This window comes from Leptonychotes weddellii, chromosome 2, assembly GCF_054177405.1.
Source record: "Leptonychotes weddellii isolate Sample4059 chromosome 2, ASM5417740v2, whole genome shotgun sequence".
In the NCBI taxonomy this organism is placed as follows: Eukaryota; Metazoa; Chordata; class Mammalia; order Carnivora; family Phocidae; genus Leptonychotes; species Leptonychotes weddellii.
This window is the reverse complement of record NC_138370.1, coordinates 38,317,551-38,341,407: the sequence shown is the minus strand read 5'-3', so window position 1 is coordinate 38,341,407 and position 23,857 is coordinate 38,317,551. Positions and strand designations below refer to the sequence as shown.

At 35.7% G+C, this 23,857-nt stretch overlaps 1 protein-coding gene across 1 annotated transcript in view; it reads right to left on the bottom strand.

Moving 5' to 3' along the window:
- ADAM7 (ADAM metallopeptidase domain 7) overlaps positions 1-23,857 on the bottom strand; it is an 84,458-nt gene that overhangs the window by 31,293 nt on the left and 29,308 nt on the right. The window contains exons 5-10 of the mRNA XM_081810298.1: positions 21,778-21,856; positions 19,894-19,970; positions 18,744-18,936; positions 16,545-16,598; positions 13,431-13,502; positions 1,620-1,789 (exon numbers count right to left, since the gene is read on the bottom strand). Coding sequence (XP_081666424.1) covers positions 1,620-1,789; positions 13,431-13,502; positions 16,545-16,598; positions 18,744-18,936; positions 19,894-19,970; positions 21,778-21,856 — 645 coding nt within the window. The remainder of the gene's footprint in view (positions 1-1,619; positions 1,790-13,430; positions 13,503-16,544; positions 16,599-18,743; positions 18,937-19,893; positions 19,971-21,777; positions 21,857-23,857) is intronic.

The following is a 23,857-nucleotide window of genomic DNA, read 5'->3' as shown; positions in this document are numbered from 1 at the left end:
TTATTATAAATTATTATAAATATTTCTTTCTTTACTATTGATATGTCCTACATTTTTGTCTCAGTGTTTGCCTAGTATCTTGGAGGAATTTAGAATTTTGGTCTTCCTAGACTCTGGAGATCTTGGAAAAATACCACTTATGGAGATGCAACCTCAGAGCAAGCACAATCTGGATTCTGAATTTGCTCATGGTCACTTGAAAACAAAAATCACAACATGAAAATGCCATATAGATTGTCTTACCACTTCTAGTGCTATGTGAATATAGATGAGAAGACATACAAAAACTGAACACATAAGAAGTCCCAAATATGATGTCCAATTAGATATTTAGGAGCACTTTTCTCATTTCCTTATTTGCAGACATAACTATTGTTGTGAGAAACTACTGCTCAGAATAAGGGACATTCATGAAAGTAAAAAGTTTTTCGCTTATAGCCGTGTAATATTTCTAGACTAATTTATTAAGTATTTTAAAATACATGTCCAAGGTATAGGCAAAGAGGCTAATCTTGTGCACAATGAAGGTTATGGTGATATTTTACTTTAACCTCTATAATTGTGGTGCATACTAGTGCATGAATATCTGAGTCCAAGTCAGGTACAACTATCCCCTGGAGATAACTGTGGGCCATCCCAGTTATGAAAATCAGAAATGATATTACTTTAGAGATGTGGTTCACTCTCATCAATCTGCCAAAGAGCTGGACCCAATCTCCATCTATAGGCTTTGGAAGGTTCACAGTTCCTAGTTCAAACTGAAAGAACATTTAGATAATGCTAGGAAGCACATTTGTAGGATGTGTTTGCAGACCTTAAGAAACACTGCTATTATAGGAAGATGAAGTAGGTAAAGTGGGTACGATTGTTACATAGTAGCCTTAAGAGCACCAGAAAAACTGCTAAAAGACTCCATTGCTCCAAAGTTGTGCTTTCATACTTTAATTAGGATAACAGAACTATGATTAACACAAGGTTAAAGTCAGTTCAGCTCCACAATTATTTATCATTTCCTAATAGGCTGAGTAGTGTGGTAGTTATTTTGAATTACAAAAATGATAAAAAATCACTCCGCTTTCTTAGGAATGACCTAATATTGTAGATAAATCCAAACCTTTATTTACTTAGGAATATTAAAGCTGTGGCGGATTAGTTATCCACCATAATGAATAGTAGAGGAGATGCTCTTGAAGTGCTATTCATTGGATAGAGATACTTCATTGAGGGAAAATTTCCAGAGAATGAGGTGCTTTCCCAGAAAGGTGGGTTTTGGGGAGTTTTGGAATGGCATAGCATGTAAGAATTAAGGGAGTTAGGGCTGGATGCTGATAAGTAAATTGATTCTAAAAGTACATTACTTATCTAATGACATTTTCAGCCATGACCAGAAATGTAAATATATCATATGTCTGCTTTCTAGTATCAATCACTATTAGAAAGAAAGATTATTAAAAATTTCATTTCAAAATTTTATGTATAGCTAGACATACATTTTGTCACTGTGTACCATGCAAAAGTCAGCTGTTTTAAAAAGTATTTTGTTGCTGTTCATTTGTTTTGTTTTCTTTTCTTTTTTATAGTCCACCTAAAATATGCAGGAAAATAGAGCACTTACATACCTGAGTAATAGAACATGATCAAAATTATTCCTTTTTTTCAGGATTATTTCTTGCCAAGTTGAAAAACGCAATAAGGTATTTTCTATATTTGAATCTATGTCTATTTTATCTCCATTTGTCCACATTTCAAGGCCAACCAATGTCACATGAATGTCCAAGGTTTTATAAATCTGTCAAAGCAGAAATAAATTTTCATAGAGTCAAGTTACAGAAGGATCCTTCATCATTACCATATTCCTCTACAATAAAAAAAAAAGTAATTCTAACATGTGAGGTACATAAACAAAAAGTGTAGGCCTTATTTTACAAATGGCTATATTGAAACAGAATGTAGTGTAAATTGCCCAGAATACTGGGTGAATTGCCATGACCAACAAAAAAACTTAACTGAAATAAAAGATCTGATTACCTTTGAATATGATAAACCTTACAGACACTGGGCTCAAGATGTGTCTAGCATAAAAAAGTTAGTAAAGCTCTGAGATTATAACTGACCTGAAGATTTGAATTTACTAATAGTGGCACATAGAGGGATGAATCTTCTTTCTTTATTTCTCTATTTAAGTCATTAGTTGGTTCTATGGCAGAATAGAATGTTGATACTGGTTTTCAAAAACCAAAAACCAGCTTAGCTGCCATATTTTGTTTGATTTTTTGGAACTACTTTGTTGTCTGAGAAATCTTTTTGGAGATAGCTCAAAACCAATAGCTATAGCTCAAAAGCCTTTTTACCTCATTTCCATTTGCTTTTGTAAACACTAAGTTGGTAGATACTTTGATGCCAGCACAAAAGAAGACAGAGTTGAAGCAAATATTATATGAGGATTTTTGAGACAAAAAAATGTTATATAAATTTTATATTTCATAACAGCCAGTACAAAGTGGGTTGAAAGAAAGAATGAAGAACGATGAACACTGAGTTAATGATGAGGTCACTCACACAATATTAGAAGAGGATGCAATCAGTTATTAAGAAGTGTGATACATCATGGCTATAATAACATTGTGTTAATTTTCTACTTTTCTTAACCTGCATAATATGAATATATTGAATTTCATGTGTCAATGTAATAACCCAACAAAGCCATTTCATAAGCCTGAGAACTAAGCTTCCTTTAAACAATCATGAAGTTAGACTTTTAGTCAAATCATGATCTCAAATCCATATTGGAGCCTGTAATGTCCATTCCTTTTGACCCTGACCTTATTGTGGAATAAACCTTGAGTCAGGTCCCACAGAACAAGAATTTTTTTTTAACCTGGTCTCATTGGAGTCTCTACAGTTCCTGGGTAGGCTTTAGGTCCATAAAACTGGAGAAAGTACAAAATGGAAACAACAGTTACCATTTGTCATCCTACTAAGGCACTCTCTTCTAGTGAGAACATACCCTATAAAATAAAACCATGCTGCATCTATGGAATGCTTGGATGGGTTTGGATATACATATTTGGGAGATTGTGAAGAGTCAATTCACTCTTCACAGTAGAGAAAAAAACTTTGAAATTTCTGAGATAAAGGGATAAAGGCATGAAAATAAATGAGAGAGGATGCAGTAAAATAATGAGTATGGGCACTGTGAAGGATAAAGGATCAGTATGACTTCCCAATCTAAACTGAAAATCTTTAGTAAAAGTTCAGTAATATGCACCAGTTTTGTATTTATGTTTATTTGGCGATCGAACCCAAAGAGAAAGACTGAGTCTTATATTTGTATCAGTGTTAGGGTAGTGATAAAGACAATTGCAAAATATAAGAAACAGGACAAGAGGAGCTTGAGCTGAGAGGTAGAGGAGCAGAGCAGATCACCCTCAGAGCAAGGCCAGTACCAGGCATGAGCCCTTCCATGCTACACACAGGCAGGGGGATTAATTCCACACAAAGCCAAGAGTAGCTCCTGGCCTTTTCTTATCAAAGACTGGGAAATTGGGAGTAGCCCAGGCAAGAGAACTGAGACATAGCCCCACCCACTGTGGGGAGAGTCTTCTGGTTCCATCTGACCAAAAGATCTAGTGACATTCCTGAAAGCTGTGTGAACCAATGGTGGCTTGAGCCAAGAGATGGGTGGATAGAGTTGATTACTCTCAGAAAAAAGTCAATTGATTTTTGAGTTTGTGTTATGCTATTTTACTTTCACAAAAGACCTACATTAAAATCTGTTTTCAATAACTGTTCCTGGCTGACTGAAAAAAAAGAAAAAAAAAATCTGTTTTCACTGAACAAAAGAAATCTGAAGAGGATTTTTGCTTTTATGAGAAAGGGCAAAAAGCAAAAATAATGCTCAGTGTTTGTTTTGTGGTGAGCCATTATAGAGGCAGCACACACCTCAGGTAGGTGGCACTGCCAAGCTCTTTCTCCAGGGACCACACTCAGAATCTCAGCATCAAGCCACCATAGCTTTGAAGTGTGTCTGTGGGCATCAGTGCTTTATCTCAATTTATTTTGTGCATTGATTAGCAAGATGTGTCCTAAGGTACCAGAAAAGCCTAAGAGAAGTTGTTTTTTAGCTCAGAAACATTCCCATATAAATTAATAGTAATTGCTTCTTAGCTTTATGCTATTTTGGCCTATGAAAGATTTAATAGGAATACTCTACTCTCAGATAGTGGGAGAAACCTATACCAGGTGTAAAGGCTTCCTGAGCTACACACAGGCAGGAGGACTAATTTTTAGCCAAGGCTGAGGGTAGCTTCTGGCACCTTCTAACTGGAGAGCCTGTTCGGGAAATTGAGAGTTGCCTGGAGTAGCCACCCAGGCAAGGGAGATGAGCTATACCCTACCCACAGTGAAGAGTGCCTTTTTGTCCCATCTGACTGAAGGTTGGTAAGACACCTGAAAGCTGTGCAGCCCAGAAAACTCAAGAAAGGCACAAGAGAAAAGCAGACATAGCCCACAGTCTGCAGAGCAAAGCCAGTGGTGTTGTTTGGCTGATGACCTTGGGGGGCAGTTCAGCTTAAATCAAGACAACAAAGATATATTCCAGTTTTAGAGCTGCTTCTCCCACTGCACGAGGGCAGGGAGTCTAATTCATAATCCTGCTCATCACTGAATATAGTCTTCAGTCTGTCTAGTCTTCAGTCTGTGTAACCGGGCAGCCTAACCAGAGCACATGGGAAGCTGTGTAGCCCAATTAACAGTGTTATATACAAATGACACTTGGACAGAGAGCACAGCCCTTGACTTCCTCTGTAGAACAAAACTGGTGTCGTTGTCTGATCAGGGAACTCCATGGATATTATGGCCTGCTTTGGGCCCCCAAACAATGAGCTGTATAGTCACATGGCCTTGTCCAGGGAAGCTAATTTATAGTCCCATCCATTATTGAATATAATACCCAGTCCCAAACATCTAGTAAGCCTGACCAAAAAATTCAGGCAACTGAGGAGTCCATCCTGCATCCTCATTTAGCAGGGGAACCAAGCCTGCATCTCCATCCTCAGAGCTCAAACAGTTATCTCATCCAAAAATAGACCTGCATCTCCATCCTCAGAGCTCAAACAGTTGTCTCATCCAAAAATAGACCATAGTAGCAAGCCCAATCTTCCCAAAGACATTATCTGCAAACACACACAGAAACCCAACTGAGCTGACTGGTAAAGAACTGTCTCTGCCAAAGAAAATCTATACATCTGGAAGAGACTCCCTGTTATCTGAATGTGCAGTACCAGTGTAAGGAATCAAAGATCATGAAAAATTAGGTAAATCTGACTCCACCAAAAGAAACTGATAAAGCTCCAATAACTGACCATAAAGAAACAGAGATCTATAAACTGTCAGGGACACAATTTGAATACTCCTCTAAGGAAGTTTAGTGGACTATAAGAAAACACAGACAGACAACTAAATAAAATTAGGAAAATAATGCATGAACAAAATGAAAAGTTTGACCCATGTGGAAGAAAGAATTAGACAGTAGACATTACCCAGTGAGAGGAGCAAAATGAAAAAAAGTGAAAAAGAGTGAAGAAAACCTACTGGAATTATGAGACACAATATAAAGCTTCCATGAGAATTCTAGAAGGAGAAGAGAAAAAGAAAGGGATAGAAAGTATATTTAAAACAATAATGGCTGAAAACTTCCTGAATCTGGGGAGAGAAATAGACATCTAGATCCATGAAGCCTGAAAGACAAATAGATTAAACCAAATAGGGCTACATTAAGATACATTATAATTAAATCATCAAAAGTCAAAGATGAAAGAATTTTAACAGCAGCAGAGAAAAGAGAGGCATTACATATAAGGGAGCTCCCATATGACTATGGACAGATGTCTCAACAGAAACTTTTAAGGCAAAGAGATAATGTAATATCAAAGAAACTGTCAACCAAGAATACAATGGCTGGTAAAGGTGTCCTTCAGAAATGAAGGAGAGATAAAGACTTTCTTGAACAACCAAAAGCTGAGGAAGGGAGTTCATTACCACCAGACCTGCCTTAGAAGAAATGCTGAAGGGAGTTCTTTGAGTAGAAGTAAAAAATGCTCATTAACATCATAAAAAACACAAAATGATAACATAAATCTCACTTCTAATGGTAAATATATAGTCATCATTAGATTCTGCAATTTGGTAATGGCAGTGTATAACTCACAACTCTAGTTTAAAAGTCAAAAAAATGAACATAGCAAAAAAACCCATAAATACAATATGTACAATGTTATTAGTTACAAAATATTAAAAAATATAAATTGAAACAGCAATAATGTAAAAGGTAAGGAGGATAAAAAGGGAAAGTGTAAAGTATATGAATTCTATTAAAGTTAAATTGTTATCAGTTTAAATTAGGATCTGATAAGTTTGATATTTTATGTAAACCTCATGATAATCTCAAGGGAAAATTTTCTGGTAATTAGACGAAAGAATACAGTAAAGAAGCCAAAGCATACCAATACCAAAGACACCAAAATACAAAAAAGAACAGTAGGATAAAAAATGGGGAACAATGGATCTGTAAAATAACCAGAAAACAATTCACAAAATGGCAATAGTATGTCTTTACTTATCGATAATTACTTTAAATATGGACAAATTAAATTCTCCAATCAAAAGACATAGGGTGGCTGAAGGGATTAAAAAAAGCAAAATCCAACAATATACAACATACAAAAGACACGTTAGCCCTAAAGACACACATAGACTGAAAGTGAAGGGATGGAAAAAGACATTTCAAGCAAATGATAACCCCTCCCCAAAACAAAGGTAATTATACATATATCAAAGTAGATTTTAAACTAAAAATGGTAAAAAGAGACAAAGGCCATTACATAATGATAAAAGAGTCAACACATCAAGAAGACATAACTGTAAATATTTATGTGCCCAATATTGGAAAACCTAAATGTACAAAGCAAGAACTAAGAGAACTGAAAGGAAAAATTTAAAAAAAAATTTAATTCTCCACACTGGACAATGGATAGATCATCCAGACAGAGAATCAATAAGTAAACAGTGCATTTGAACAATACCCTAGTCCTAATGGACCTAACAGATGTATACAGAACATTCTATCCAATAATAGCAGAATATATATTCTTATGTGTACATAGAATATTTTTTTAGAGTAGGCCATATGTTAGGTTTTAAAACAAGTCTAAGCAAATTCAAAAATCATGAAAAATCATACCAAGTATCTTTTCTGAAAATAATGTCATGGAACTAGAAACCAATAACAAGAGGAAAACTGGAAAATTCATGAACACATGGAAACTAAACAACACTCTCCTGAACAATCAATGGGTCAAAGAAGAAATTAAAGGGGAAATAAAAGACCTTAAGACAAATGAAAATGGAAACATTTTGGGATGAAGAACTTATGAGATGCAGCAAAAACAGTTCTAAGAGAAAAGAAAGTTCATTACGATAATTGCCTACATTAAGAAGTAAGAAAGATCCTAGATGAACAACCTAACTCTATACCTTGAGGAACTATATAAGCAACAACAACAACAACAGAGCTCAAACTTAGCCAAAGAAAGGAAATAATAAAGATTATAGGAGAAATACATGAAGTAGAGAACAGAAAAACATTGGAAAAGATTAACCAAACTAAGAGTTGGTTCTTTAAAAAGATGAAGAAAATGGACACACCCTAGCTAAGACCAAGGAAAAAGATAAAGGACTAAAATCAACAAAATTATAAATGAAAAAAGAGGCATTACAATGGACACCACAGAAATTTAAAGGATAAGAGCCTGCTACGAACAACTATATGACAAAACCTGGATGCCTAGAAGAAATGCAAAAATTCTTGGAACTAAACTACTTACCAAGATCAAATCAAGTAGAAACTCTGAATAGACCAATTACTAGTAAGGAGATCGAATCAGTGATCAACAATATCCTAATGAAGAAAAGTCCAGGACCAGATAGCTTTACTGGTGAATTATACCAAACATTTAAAGAATTAATATCAATCATTCTCAAACTTTTCCAAAAAACTCAAAGAGGAGGAAACACTCCCAAACTCATTTTACAAGGCCAGCATTACCCTGATACCAAAGCCAGAAAATGATATTATTAGAAAAGAATACTGCAGGCTAATACCCTTGATGAGTATAAATGAAAAATTCTCCATAAAATACTACCAAACTGATTTTAGCAGCAGGTTAAAAGAATCATTCACATGATCATGTGCAATTTATCCTTGGGTGTGAGGATCATTCAGCATAAGCAAACCAATGAATGTGACATATTACATTAATAGAATGAAAGCAATGAATCATAAGAATTGTATCTCAAATTGACAAAATTCATTTCATTTGTTATAAAAAAAAACTCTTAACAAATTAGGCATAGAAAGAACATATCTCAACATAATCAAGGCCAGTTATGACAAATCCACAGCTAACATCATGGTGAAAGGTTGAAAGCTTTTCCTCTAAGATTAAGAACAGGGGCATCCAACTCTTGATTTTGGCTCAGGTCATGATCTCAGGGTTGAGATCAAGCCCTGTGTTGGGCTCTGCACTGGGCATGGAGCCTGTTTAAGATTCTCTTCCTCTCTCTCTCTGCCCACTTCCCAGCTTGCATGCATTCAATCTCTCTCTCAAAAAAAAAAAAAAAAAAGAACATGAGTGTCCACTGTTACCACCCCTCCCTATTCCACATAGTACTGGAAATCCTAGCTAGAACAATCAGACATGAAAAAGAAATTAAAGGTATCAGAATTGGTAAGGAACCAGTAAAATTGCCTCTATTTTCAGCCATGATTTTAAATATAGAAAATCCTAAAGACAACCAACAATTGTTAGATCTAATCAATGAATTCAGTAAAGTCACAGGATATAAAATTAACATGCAAACATGCATTTCTGTACAATAACAAAGACATTTTTGAAAAAGAAATAAAGAGATTCATCCCATATACATGAACGTCAAAAACAATAAAATTTTAGGAATAAATTTAACTAAGGAGGTGAAAGATACCTATGCTAAAAATGATAAGTTGATAAGAGAAATCAAAGAAGACATAAATAAATGCAAAGCTGTCCTGTGTTCATAGATTGGAAGAATTAATATTGTTAAAATATCAATACTACTGAAAGCCATTTATTTTATATTTTTGAAAGCCATTTATATATTCAATGCAATCTTTATCAAGATTCCAATGATATTTTTTACAGAAGTAGAAAAAGCACTCCTAAAGTTTATATGGAACCACAAAACACCTCAAATAGTCAAAGAAATCCTGATAAAGACAAACAAAGCAGGAGCATCACATTTACTAATATTAAGTTATACTATAAATCTAAAGTCATCAAAACAGTATGGTACTGGCATATAAACAGACAAATAGTCCAATGGAACAGAATCCAGAGCCCAGAAATAAACCCAAGCATATACAGTCAACTAATATTTTTTAAAGAGTCACTTACTTATTTTAGAGAGAGAGAGTGTGTGTGAGTGGGGGGAGGGGAGAAGGATAGGGGAAGTAGACTCCCTGCTGAGCGTGGTGCCCCATGTGGGGCTCAATCCCATGACCCTGAAATCATGACCTGAACTGAAGCCAAGAGTCGGAAGCTCAACTGATTGAGCCACCCAGGTGTCCCTTACAGTCAACTAATTTGACAAGGAAGTCAAGAATACTTAATAGAAAGCACAGTCTCTTCAATAAATGGCACTGTGTCAATTGTGTATTCACAATACACAATTACTAACTTATACTACTCACAAAAATTAACTCAAAATGGATTAAAGACTTAAATTGAGTTTTACTATGAAAATCCTAGAAGAAAACATAGAAGTAAAGCTCCTTGACATGGGCCTTGGTAATGATTGTTTGGATATGATGCCTAAAGCACAAGCAATAAAATAAGAAAACAGTCAAGTGGGACTGCATCAAACTAAAAAGCTTCTGCACAGCAAAAGAAACCAGTAAAAAAGTGAAAAGACAACTTATGGAATGGGAAAATATATTTACAAGCCATATATCTGACAAGGGGTTGATATCTGGCACACATAAACAACTCATTAACTCAAAAAAACAAATATCTAATTCAAAAATGGGCAAAGTAAGTGAATAGACATTTCTTCAAAAAAGATACATGAAAGGCCAACAAGTGCATGAAAAGATTTTCAACATCACTAGTCATTAAGATAATGTGAATTAAAATCACAATGAGATATCGTCTCATGCTTGTTAGAATGGCCATCATAAAAAAGAGAAGAGACAGGGGCGCCTGGGTGGCTCAGTCATTAAGCGTCTGCCTTCAGCTCAGGTTATGATCCCAGGGTCCTGGGATCGAGCCCCGCATCGGGCTCCCTGCTCGGAGGAGAGCCCGCTTCTCTCTCTCCCACTCCGCCTGCTTGTGTTCCCTCTCTCGCTGTCTCTCTCTGTCAAATAAAAAAAAAAAAAAAATCTAAAAAAAAAAAAAAAAAACAAGAGACAACAAATACCGGTATGGATGTAGAGAAAAGTGAACGCTTGTGCACTGTTGGTGGGATTGTAAATTGGTATAGCCACTATGGAAAACAGTATGGAAGATCATCAAAAATTTAAAAAATAACTATTATATGATCCAGCAATTCCACTTCTGGGAACATATCAAAGGAAACAAAAGTACTAATTCAAAAAGATATATGCACTCCTATGTTTATATAAGCATTATTATATAATCAAAACATGAAAACAGTCTAGGTGTCCATCAATGGATGAATGGAAGACGTTGTAGTAGATACATCAGTGGAATATTATTTGGCCATAAAAAATCAAGGATATCCTACCATTTTTGATAATATAGATTACCCTAGAGGGTATTACGCTAAGTGAAATAGGCAGACAGAGAAAGACAAACACTATATGATCTCACTTACATATGGAATTTTTAAAAAACAAAAAAAAAATTCATAGGAAAAGTTATTAGACTTGTGGTTACCACAGGTGGTGTGTAGAGAGAAGGGGAAATTGGAGGAAAGTGGTGAAAAGGTACAAACTTCCAGGGATAAGATAAATAAGTACTAGAGAGTACAACATGATGACTACAGCTAACACTGCTGTATGATGGATAGGAACGTTTTTAAAAGAGTGGATACTTAGAGTTCCCATCACAAGAATTTTTTTTTCCCTTATTCTTTTGGGTTTTTCTTTTCATTGTATCTATTTGAGAAGATAGATGTTAGCTGAACCTACTGTGGTAATCATTTCACAATTTATGTAACTCAAACCATTATGCTGTATGCCATATACTATACAGCAGTGTATGTCCGTTATTTCTCAATAAAACTGGAAAAAAACGCCTAAAAACCTCGATAGGACAAAAGATGGTTACAAAACCTGAAAGAATTATTGGAAAAATAGGATTAGACCCAAGTCATGAATAAACTTACAAAAACCCTTATCAATCAATCAATAAAAAGAAACAGGAGAAAACGGAGATAACTATGAGATAGAACCATTCCACTCCACATTGTCCCTACGTTTTAGAATAATATGGGGAGGATTTTTAATTTCCATAGACATAGATTTAAAGTTCGGAGAAATTTTACTTCTGGCTAAGATGTATAAAGTTGGAAAGAATGTTGCTTCTACCCTGACAAAAAGAAAAAGCCAGAGAATCTACAAAGTCATATATCAGACCATTAGTTAGTTGAGGTAAACAGGGCAAATAGTAGCCTGAAATCTAAGGAAAGATTTCCTCCTGTGGGGAGAGATGGTACGAGAGCATCTCCCAGTGGCAGAGCATGATAAAAAGAGATGCTGAGCACCATATAAGACATAAGAAGAATTCACAAGACATTTGTAAGGAATTGCTAAAGGGTAAGTGTGGGATAAAATGAGCATGTAAGACCTTCTGAAAGACACAGACATAAGGAATTTCACACCTACTCTCAGAATCTTCTCCATGAGCCTCCTCTGGATGTGTATTAAACCATGGAGGGCAGAGTGGGAGACTAGAGAGACCCTCCCTTTGTGGTATAGGCCTGAAGGACAGGAAAAACTGTTGCTTTGGGAACATCTTTAAACCTACCAGACTCTTATTCTCCAAAGACACAAAGGCACTAAGCTTCTGCCAATATTTTTTTTCTGTTCTAATCTCATTATTACTTCTTTCCTTGTGCTAACTGTGGGCTTAGTTTGTTCTTCTTTTTGTAGTTCCTTAAGGTATAACTTTAGTTGTTTATTTGCTATTTTCTTTTTAATTGATGTATGTATGCATTTACAACTACAAACTTTCCTCCTGGAGCTGCTTTTGCTGCATCTCATAAGTTTTGATATGTTTTGTTTCCATTTTTGTTAGTATCAAGATTTTATTTTGATTTTACCTTTCATTTATTCTTTGATCCATTTGTTGTTCAGGAATGTGTTCTTTAATTTCCACATATTTATAAATTTTCCAGTAATCTTGCTGTCATTGTACTTGATATAATTTCCATCTTTTTGAATTTGTTGAGGTTTGCTTTGTGGCCTGCTATATAATATACTATGAAATATTCCATCTGCTCTTGAGAAGAAATGGTGTATTCTGTTGCTCTTGGATGGAATATCCTGTATATACCTGTTGGCTTCATTTGGTCTATACTGTTGTTCAAAACCACTGTTTATTGGTTATCTGTCTGGATGACATATCAATTGTTGAGTGGGGCATTTTTTTTATGTTCCCAGAACTCAAGTGAAAACTGATTATTGCTGAAAAAAAGGGAAAGAAAAGAAAAAAAAAAAACCTTCTGCCCCTGGAGGAGAGGCAGGAAGCTGTCCTAAGGTCAGAGCATTCAATGTCTCCTACCAATGAAGGAAGAACACAGTGAGAATAATCTACCCAAAGACCCATGGATGACAGAGCTTTCCTGAGACAGGATAGATCAGGGCAAGAAAACACTCTGGGTCCCATAACTAGGCTAGCAATCACTGAGTAACAAATAAGAACAGATTACTATTGAGGAAGAGATAAGAATGTGAGTGGAGACATTGATCATTGGCGTTTGATAAAGACCTGAAGTTGAGGGTGAAGCAGAAACAAGCTCTCCAACAATGCTAGGTTATAGAACAGTGATTTTAAATGCATTAATGGATTTGATTTATGCAATAATATGAATATTCTTTATACAGTGCTTTATAAATTTTGTGATTAGTAACCAATCTTTAAAACCTCCTTAAATATTAAATGTCATTTACTTAGAAAACCAAAGCTTCAGTGCTGTGGTTCATTTATTGCTGTGAATTTTTCATGGATTTTGGCTAATTAATACACATGGTGAATTTTTGTATTTTGGGCTGTCTCAATATCGAGATTACCACAAAATCCAACAGCTATCTATCTTAAAAGGTTTCTTCTATTTTGCACTTTTAGCTTGATTCAAACTGTATTAGATCTTACCATGTTGACAAAATTGACCATTCCCCAAATTCTGTTCCTCAGTTTAGTGTGAGGATGATTATTCCTTTGATACTGGAAATAAAACATCAGATCAACATTCATTAATAATAGGAGATGAATAAAAACTCAACAAAATACTTCACTCACTATGAGATATTTCCAAGGGTGGGGGGAACTTATTGGCAATCTTTCTGGCCAGCTAAAAATCTGGGCAAATTATACAGAATTATATTTTTGATATCAAATAACTAGATATAGCAGTTTCTAATGACATGCTTCAGCTTAGCACTACTTTAAGGTTTTCTTCATAACCTTATTCCCTTTTCACATTACAATATATTACAGTACATTGATTTATTAAACCAACTAATAAGTGTTCTTTAGAGTCCATATTTATCATGCTGATGAAACAAAACTTATTAAAGCTCTACAGAAACCATTATATTGCAAATAAAGCAGATACTTTATCAGCCCTTCTTTTGTTCATGGTTGTCACAAACTAAGGAATGTAATCAAGGACCACCCTAAAGCCAGAGATGTGATGGAGAAAGACAGGAAATTGTGGCTCCCCCTTCTCTCCAGAGAAAGGCTGAGAAGACAAAGTGGACTTTCCTCCTCCAGCCTATTCTGTCTTTTTTCCCCTTCTAACAAATGGATTTTCCATTTGTGCCATCAGGACCTTGTTCTTAGCATGATCAATTTAGACCTGATAAAATATACCTTATAAAAATAACAAAAGTATCCTGTAGGGATAAATGCCAAATGATCAAGCTTGTTTCATAATAAAGAGTAAAAGAAACATGGCTTTTCTGAATCCTGCAAGTATCCTCCAGTTACTTGCTCCATTGCTCTCCTGTTATCTCATATATCTAAATACCTCAAAGATATAACATTAGACTCTCCTCACTTCTCATTTCCCATTCATTCCTCAATCTACTATTCATTAGTTTAACTGCCTCTATTTCATTAAAACTATTCTTGACAGGAACATAAATGGCCTCCTAGTTATCCAATCTGTTGAACACATTTTCCTCATCTTCCTGGTCATCTTGTCTACCTTTAATATTGAACACTTTGTCTTTTAAGAAATTTCTTATCACCTTGGTTGCTAATACCCTATCACTCCTAGTGTTTTATTGTACAGAGGTGTCTTTTTTTCCACCATCCCCTTAAGTTCTGGATGGCAAATATAGTTTCACACCAGGATTCTTAGTGACCAATTGGTAGTGCTTGCCTAAAATACATAGTTGAGAAAGATCCTGAGCCTATCTTAGAGATCACAGTGATAGGATACTTTATCAGTCAGTGATATCCACCCATGGGGGTATGGGAAAGAAAGGGGTATGGGGTCTTTGCATTCTATTGACAAGTCTTTATTATATGGCTAGTCTTCCCCAGCATATAGACACTTGTGTTCTGCTTATTCTTTCAACTTGTTATATCTGGGTGTATACATCCATATCCTTACTCTATTTAGCTGATTAAAATTCATCATACTGTCTTCAAAATATGTCAGTACCTTGAAATATTTTCCCAAAGTTGCTTTCGTTTTTCTATTCCATCTTACCAGAATACACTAACTCTACATTGTTCTTGCTGTTGCTCTTTATACTCAGCTAACACATGCATGTATGCATGCGTGCATATATAATATAAATATATATATCTAACACTCAGAATCTAGTATATTAGACAATCATTAGCTACTTGTTAAGTGAAAATAGATGATTTACTATAGGAACTTCTCAAAAAACACCCCTTAAATATTTAAAGACAATATTAAGGCAGCATATGTAAGAGCTATGCATGTAAAAGTCCAGTTTAATGCCCCTAAAATAATATCAAGCAAACCTTTACCTGGTATCTGGGGTAAATATTAAATTTAATACATCGTTCTTACTTCTTTCTAATAAATTATTATAAAGAAAGCTTATTTTAGCACTTTTAAAAGTTAGTTAACATGTTCTCAAACACATGTTAATGTAAGCCTATCTGATGCCTAAATTTTACCAATTACCTTTTTAAAAAAATGGATAACTGAAGTTTCTCCTTTTTTAAAAAAATGCAACAATGTGTGTCTTTCTTTTAAATTAACGTAGATCTCATTTATTTTGTCTTATTAGGATGGCTAAAATTTTCAGTTAATCTGTCAAAAGAAAATTTATTGACAGTAAAAATAAATGTATCTGATTCTCACTTTTGGAGAAAAAAACTCCAACATTCCTACTGGAGGGGAACTAAAAAACCTTACTCTCCCTGTAACTCTGTTATTTCTTGTTGCATATCTTTTCCTACTTTCTTGTTAGGTGTATAATCTGAAATATCAGTGGATAATTTTCAGTTCTTGGAGAACTTATTCTACTTCCCATTATGTTGGTTGATTCCTCCTCATGTGATTAGTTTTATCTTGGATTATGAAAATATCTTTATAGGGCATTTTTGACTTGAGCTTTAACAGTTTATCAAGTTTTCAATCAGTTTTTATGTTGAAAGCTTTGCTTGGCATTTCTGTATCTAAAGAAAAATATATCATGCTCCACATCATTGCATGACACAAGTTTAGGATTTCTGCTTTCTCATGCATAATATGTTCCCTGCCCATTGTTACAGACAGACAGAACATTCCCTTTCTCTTTACAGTTTCAGTGGAGAGAGATTCTCCAGTTCTCTTTTCAGAGATGGGGCAGCTCTTTATGGCTCTGGGCATTATGCAATATGTTCTATATATTACATGTCACCAAGCCTTTGAATTTTACTTACTACTTTGACAGAGGTTCTCTTCTCATTTTTAGTACTTGGAGGTTTCTTGTGTTTTTTTTTGTTTTTGTTTTTTTTCCTGAGCTAAACTATAGTTTGTGCACATATTTTCAATTTTGTATACTTTGTTCATCATTTCCATATATTCATAATAGGGATGAGAATTCTATTTTGGCTTAGTCTGCTATACTGCCAAAGGACCTTATCATCTCTTATATAAATCTGTTTGGGGAAGCTAAAAACAACATTAAGCCCAAATGGACTTCTTATTAAAATACTTTTTTTTCCTCTTTTTTAGGATCACAACTATAGTTTTATAAGCATAAATGAAGAGCAAATGTTCATCTGAAAACTTACCACATTACCATCAGCAACAATGAACAGTTCAACATACTTTTCTTCATGGACATTCTGGAAATTTATGAAAAATTTAATGAAGTATGGTTAATGTTCCTCATTTTAATGTTTTAAGTTAAAATTTTCATGGTAAGAAATGTTAATATTATTGATACAGGAAAGTCAGGTACAGGAGTATAACTAATAATTCCAGGAATTTATCTAAATAAAACCCAATGTATTATTAAAACACGTGCCCCTGTATATCAGATTTTAATAAACCTGAAACAATATTCAATATTTGAATATCCTTCCTTTTTTGTTTAGTCTTTCAGGTAAAATAAGAGTTATATTTATTGCAACATTATTTACAATAGCCAAGATAAGGAAGCAACCTAAGGACCTATCGGTAGATGAAAGAATAAAGAAAATGTAGTACACACACACACACACACACACACACGAATATTATGCAGCCATAAAAAAGGATGGAATCTTGCCATTTGCAACAATATGAGTGGATCTAGAGGGTATTATGCTAAGTGAAATAAGTCAGAATGAGGAAGACAAATAGTATATGATTTCACGCATATGCGGAATCTAAAATTCAAAATGAATAAACAAACAAAAACCAGAATCAGACCTATAAATACAGAGAACAAACTGATGGTTGCCAGAGGGAAGAGGGGGTGTAGGGATGAGCAAAATGGGTAAAGGGGAGTGGGAGACCCAGGTGTCCAGTTATGGAACAAATAAGTCATGGAATAAAAGGCACAGCAGAGGAATATAGTCAATGGTATTTAGTAGCATTGTATGGTGAAAGATGGTAGCTACACTTGTGGTGTGTAGCATGATGTATGGAGATGTTGAATCACTATGTTGTATACCTGAGACTAATGTAACATTGTGTGTTATACTCTAAATAAATAAATAGAAGAGTTATAAATAAAGAATAATGAATACATTTTTTAATGTTTAGTTTTTTTTTTTACTTATAAAGTAAATGCTTACTAAGTAAGCTCATATAAAAAAGACTTACCAATAGTGGAGAACAAAACATAGGAATGACTGGCTAGTAGGACTGACTGTACTCCTTCTATTCCTTTCCTGTCTCCCAATCTCTTACTTTACAGTAGCCTCAATTCCAAAGAAATGTATAAAAGTTATACATTTATATTATAGATCTTTTATTTTATAAGTCACCAATTCCAGAAAATTCTGTTTTCAGCTCTCAGTGTTATGCATTGAGATACATGCATATTATCTGAGTATAAACCAGAGGCATATTGTACAAAGATTTAACTAAGTCATTCTGTGTGTGAACTAAGTAATTATGTATCAATTGATTGAGTAAATCAGAAACATCTGTTAGGCACCTAGTAAGTTTCCGACACAATCTGGACCATGGATATGTGAAGAAGATGGGCACTCATGGATCTTAAAGGCTAACACCTACTGGGGATTTGAAGTGATATGAACTAATTGTACAGGAAAGCCTAAAACACAGAGGACTCTCATTGTGCAGTCATCCCACCAGAAACTGAAGTTGCTATTACTTACTTATCTTTAATAATTAATAATTAGAATATTTGGACTGATGAAAGGGGGAGACCTGACTTATCATCAACTCCCCCCAACTGAAAAAATGGCAGTGAAGACGAGGGAAGACATTATCTAGGAGAGCTTTCAAGACATTGCAAATTTCATTCTTTCCACCACTTATAGCCCTAATGCTATAAATCTCTATGTATGGTTGTAAATATTCCCTTTCCTTAAAATTTGATGGGACGAATTAAGATTTACTGTAGGGAATGAACATTTTCTTTTTCTTTTTTTTAAAGATTTTATTTATTTATTAGAGAGAGAGGGAGAGCACGAGCACAAGTAGGGGAAGGGACAGAGGGAGAGGGAGAAGCAGACTCCCTGCTGAGCAGGGAGCCTGATGCGGGGCTCCATCCCAGGACTCTGGGACCATGGCCCGAGTTGAAGGCAGATACTTAACCAACTGAGCCACCCAGGTGCCCTGGGAATGAACATGGTAATAGTAAAAAAAAAAAATGGTAAAAAAATGTTTGACATTTTAGATTTCAAACAATGAAGAGTAAGACTCAGGTAGCACATACACTTCATTAGTTGGGCTCATCTCTCTGTTTTGAAATAAAAAAGGAAATAAGAGACATTTTTCCTGGCATTAAGATGATTTAAAAATAAAGCACTTACTTCTATTTTGAGGTCTTCCATGATTTTAATATCATCCTTTGAATCATTTGTCCTGGTAAAATTGAGTTCTGTGCAAGAATAATTGGCAGCATACTGTATCCTTGGATTATATCTGAACACCAAATGTTGTCCCTCATCTGAATATTTTACTGGTTCAATGAGGTACCTTTGGTCATATACCCTGAAGAATCCCCTACAGAAAATGGAAATGTGATGTATGTTCAAGATGTATTCCATTTTACCTCTATATTTCTCACAATTATTCTTTTGTTCCATTTTATTGACTTCACCTATTTAAGAATGGAAACTATAAGACCAAGGCCTCATGAGCATGTATTCAGGTATTCTGAGTGATAAAAAGATGAAGTGACATGTGGCCTTTGAATTAATAACTTTTGTAAGAGTCAACTCATCTAGATTTTCAGAAACTTGACAGTTCAATTCCTACTTTGAAGTCTCAGAGTTATAGCAAACATTTTGTGAATCTTTTATGTCCATCATGCATTAATTGTAGAGTAAATATATGACAGTAAAATAACTATTATCTAGAAATTTTATCATTAAAGGTGTTCTTATTCTTGAATATATTGGGATCTACTCAAGTAAAGTACACATACATGAAGGTGGAAGTTTCTTGTTCTTCTACCCTTTACCCCACATTTCCTCCTTTACTCTTAAGCCCAAGATCTACAGAGAACTGAAATAGGTTTTACTTCTAACTTTAATTTCTAAAGACTCTAACTCCTGATTATTAAAAATGTGTGAAATGTTGTGTGGTGATTCACAGGACTAGAATCAGGAAGCCTGGTTTTTGGATTGAATTCTATCACCAGCAAATTGGATGCTCAGAGGCAAGTCTCTGATTTCAGTGTCTCTAACATGAGAGAACAGGCTAGATGATTCCCAGCAGTCTTCTAACTCTGAATCCCTTGATCGTATACTGAAAAACTTGTCTTGCTTAGGGCTGTGCATTAGACATCTTTTTGTCAAAAATGAACGTAACAATGGGCTAGAATGGATATTCATGGTGAAAATATACAGTAGCTTTTTCCCATTAATGTTTCTATTTATAGGGTTGTTAGATGAGAAGCAAATGTCTCTGAAAATCCATTAAGCAAACTTATAAACAAACTAGATACTTGTGCAATACCTCAGACCATTACATGTGCTGATACTGGCAGCAGAATCGAATTCATGTATGATGGATCCTTGGTAAAAACAGTGATCCTAAAATAGAGGAAGAGGCAATTGATATAAGTACACATATTCATATTACATAAATATTAACTTATCCATATTTTATGTTCACAATACATCAGCATTTCATTGTCACAAATTGTACACATATTCATGTATTCATTCATTGCATCCTGTCATTTGGAAAATTTTGAAACTCCTTTAGAATCCTTTTAATTGCATGATTACATTTTGTTAAGCAGTATATGGATTCTTCCCTCACAAATTTAGCAGCTCTTAGTTGATGAATCCAGCCTCAGAAATGTGACCTTTTTCCTTATAAATATTTCTCCTTTAATCCATCCTAAAATTTCTACCAAACTACCATTCTTGGGTTGTTATTATAATTTTCTTCCAGTTTCCTACGAAATCATACCAATGTTTTTGATGATTGCTAAAATTAAGTCTCACTCTCCAACCAGGCCTCCTCAAGCCCTTCTCTCCTGCTGCTGTGCTTCAGTCAAGTTGGTATCCTTGTCACTCCCTACTTGGTGCTCTGCCTACAGTGGTTCTGTCAGGTAATCACCTTTCCCATTATATCCATCTGTTCAACTCCTGCCTATGTGTGGCATGATCCCATGTGACCTCAGACCCTCACAGGCCAACAACCACCCCTTGCATAAAATAATGTTATTCAGTTTTCTTCCATTTCTATTTTACAAAGATTGCATGATGACTTACATTTCATAGTTGACTCATGCCTTACATAGAGGAAATAAGTTTCAGAAAGTATACTTTTGATAAAAGAGAACAATGTCATCTTTGTTTAGAAGGCAACAGGGTTTTAGAGGGGAGGGGAGAGGGGGGATTGGTTGGTCTGGTGATGGGTATTAAGGAGGGCACGTACTGCATGGAGCACTGGGTGTTATACTAAAACAATGGATCATGGATCACCACATCAAAAACTAATGATGTATTGTATGGTGACTAACATAACATAATAAAATTTAAAAAAATAATAATAAAAAAATAAATAAAATTTAAAAAGTGGAAAAAAAGTAAAAAAAATAATAAAATGAAATAAAATGTTAAAAAAAATAAGGCTACAGAGGAAAGGGAAGGAAGACTGTAAAAGTAGAACTTGTATCCACTGGAATAATATTAATGATAAATGAACAAAAACTCATTTGGAAATAGGAAAGACCTCAATGTTGGTGCATCAGAAGTCCCAGGCCAGGGACTATGACTCATGTAAGGGTCAATTAGATGTAGGTTTTAAAACTGTTTCATGTCTTTAGGTTTTATCCATTTAGCTTGATGACAATCTTATCAGGGTGTCTTATACTGCTTTTGTATACTGCTTTGCCCTTCCTCCAGACTTAACACCCTTTTGGGTACATAGAAGTCAGTTTAGTAAAGAAAAATACATTAACAGTCATTGATTTGCTTGTTAGGCAGTAATCAGCTTCCTTTAGAGTCTGGAGGGTCATGTTTTCTATTCTAGGATAACTCAATGACAGTACTTAATGTAAGATTCTTTTCTTTTTTTTTTTTTTTAAAGATTTTATTTATTTATTTGAGAAAGAGAGAATGAGAGAGAACACATGAGAGGGGATAGGGTCGGAGGGCAAAGCAGACTCCCTGCCGAGCAGGGAGCCCGATGCGGGACTCGATCCCGGGACTCCAGGATCATGACCTGAGCCGAAGGCAGTTGCCTAACCAACTGAGCCACCCAGGCGCCCCTGTAAGATTCATTTCTGACATAACATTTTCTGAAGCTTTGTATAAAGCTAAATTGGGTTTCAAAATCACATGAGGAAATTTCAGAAAAGAGAAATAGGAAGGTTCCATAAGATACCATGGTGGAAGGATAGCTGGTGATGGCCTCTCCTCTTGTGGAGTAGTAGGTTTCACTGTAATTTGAGGCTAAGAACTCCCTGGAAAAGATGGCAGAGAGATAGTGAGATTTACTCATTCTGTAAAGTTAACAGATAAAACCAATTATGGGGGAGAGAAGTCTCCACGCTATTCTCAAATCTCAGCAAATTCCTCTCATGATAAAAACACATAAGCAAAACCAATCCCACTCACATGAAAAGACATTCTACCCAGATTTCATGGTTTGGTAAACACTAGAAGAGTCTGAAAAAGATTCTGGCAGTTTTAGCCAAGGCAGCAACTTGAGAAGAATCTGGAGAAAACATTAGCCAAGTAAGAATTATATATAAATATATATTGATACAAAATGTTTTGACGTATACGGCATATATACATACACTACATATATCTTAACATATGTTAACCCAACAGCCATATATTTGGATAAAAGCAATATGTATTAATAATAGTAAATTTTGAAAACATGGAAAAGTACAAATGAAATTGTCCTGAACTCTCACCATAGATAGACAACCACTGTTAATATTTTCATGTAATTCTTTATAGTTTTTTTCTCCACACAAGTAAAGGGATGGCATTCTGAGTAATCAGTAATCAGTACTCTCCCACATCTCCTGTATCAAACCCATGGGTATCCTCAGACTAAGAACTAAGATTGTATACCTTGGAGCAAGATGGCGGAGGAGTAGGAGACCTGGATTTCGTCTGGTCCCAGGAATTCAACTGGATAGGGATCAAACCATTCTAAACACCTACGAACTCAACAGGAGATTGAAGAAAAGAAGAGCAGCAACTCTCTGAACAGAAAAGCGACCACTTTCTGGAAGGTAGGACGTGCAGAGAAGTGAATCTGAGGAGATATTCAGGAGGATAGACGGCAGGGGAGGGGTCCTCCGTCGGCCGCTTCTGGCAAGTAATAGAGCAGCAGAGCACAAAATCGGAACTTTTAAAAGTCTGCTCCGCCGAGGCACGTCACTCTGGTGGCTAAGCGGGAGGTGGAACCCTCCGGGACAGTGTGGTCTCAGGACGCTTGGGGTCACAGGAAGACTAGGGGTGCCTGAGTGCAGCAGAACTCCCAGGTATTGGAGCAGGGAAGCCGGCTGCAGAGACGGAGCCAAGGCGCGGGCTCTCAGCTCGGGGTTGTCATAAACCGTGATCCGAGGCACAGTCGGGCCACTGTTCTTCCTGCAGGAACCCAACAAGCGGCAGATCTGGGGAGACTCCCCTTCCTCCCCTGGGAGGGGCGGCATGGGAGTGCACCACAGGGATCTTCTGGGTTTGAAGACTCCACACCGAGTCGGGTGCCAGAGATAGAAATGCTGGGTCACAGGCTGGGTGAGCACGGAGTGTGGCCGGAGACCGGGGAGACAGGAGTGATTGCTTTTCTCTGGGGCTCACTGAGGAGCAGGACACCAAGTTTTCAGCTCCTCCGGCAGAGATTGGGAGGCCGCCATTTTCACTCTTGTCCTCCAAAGCTGTGCAGAAAACTTGCAGGGAACAAAATCTCCGGAGAGCAAACCCTAGCAGATTACTTAGCCCAGACCGGCAAGGGTGGGGCCATTCCACCTCCGGCAAAGACATTTGGGAACCACGGCAACAGGTCCCTCCCCCAGAAGATCAGCAAGAACAGCGAGCCAAGACCAAGTTTACTGATCAATGAGATTGGCAGAACTCCAGCGCTAGGGAAATACTGCACATAGAATTCATGGCTTTTTCCCCATGATTCTTTAGTCTTTCAAAGTTAATTTTTTTTAACTTTCTTTTTCCTTTTTTTTTTGAATTTTTCTTTTTCCCTTTTTCAACCAACACTTTATCAATCTCTTTTTTAAAAAATCTTTTTTATTTTTCATTTTTAGAGTCATATTCTATCCCTTCATAGTAGTTACCCTTATATATATAAGTTGTTCTCTCCTTAAAATTTTGAGATACGGTTTCTTCTAACAGATCAAAATATACCCTAAATCTCTAGTGTATGGCTTTGTTCTAGTCTCCTGCCTGATCACATTCTCTTCTTTTTTTTTTAAAATCCTCTTTCTTTT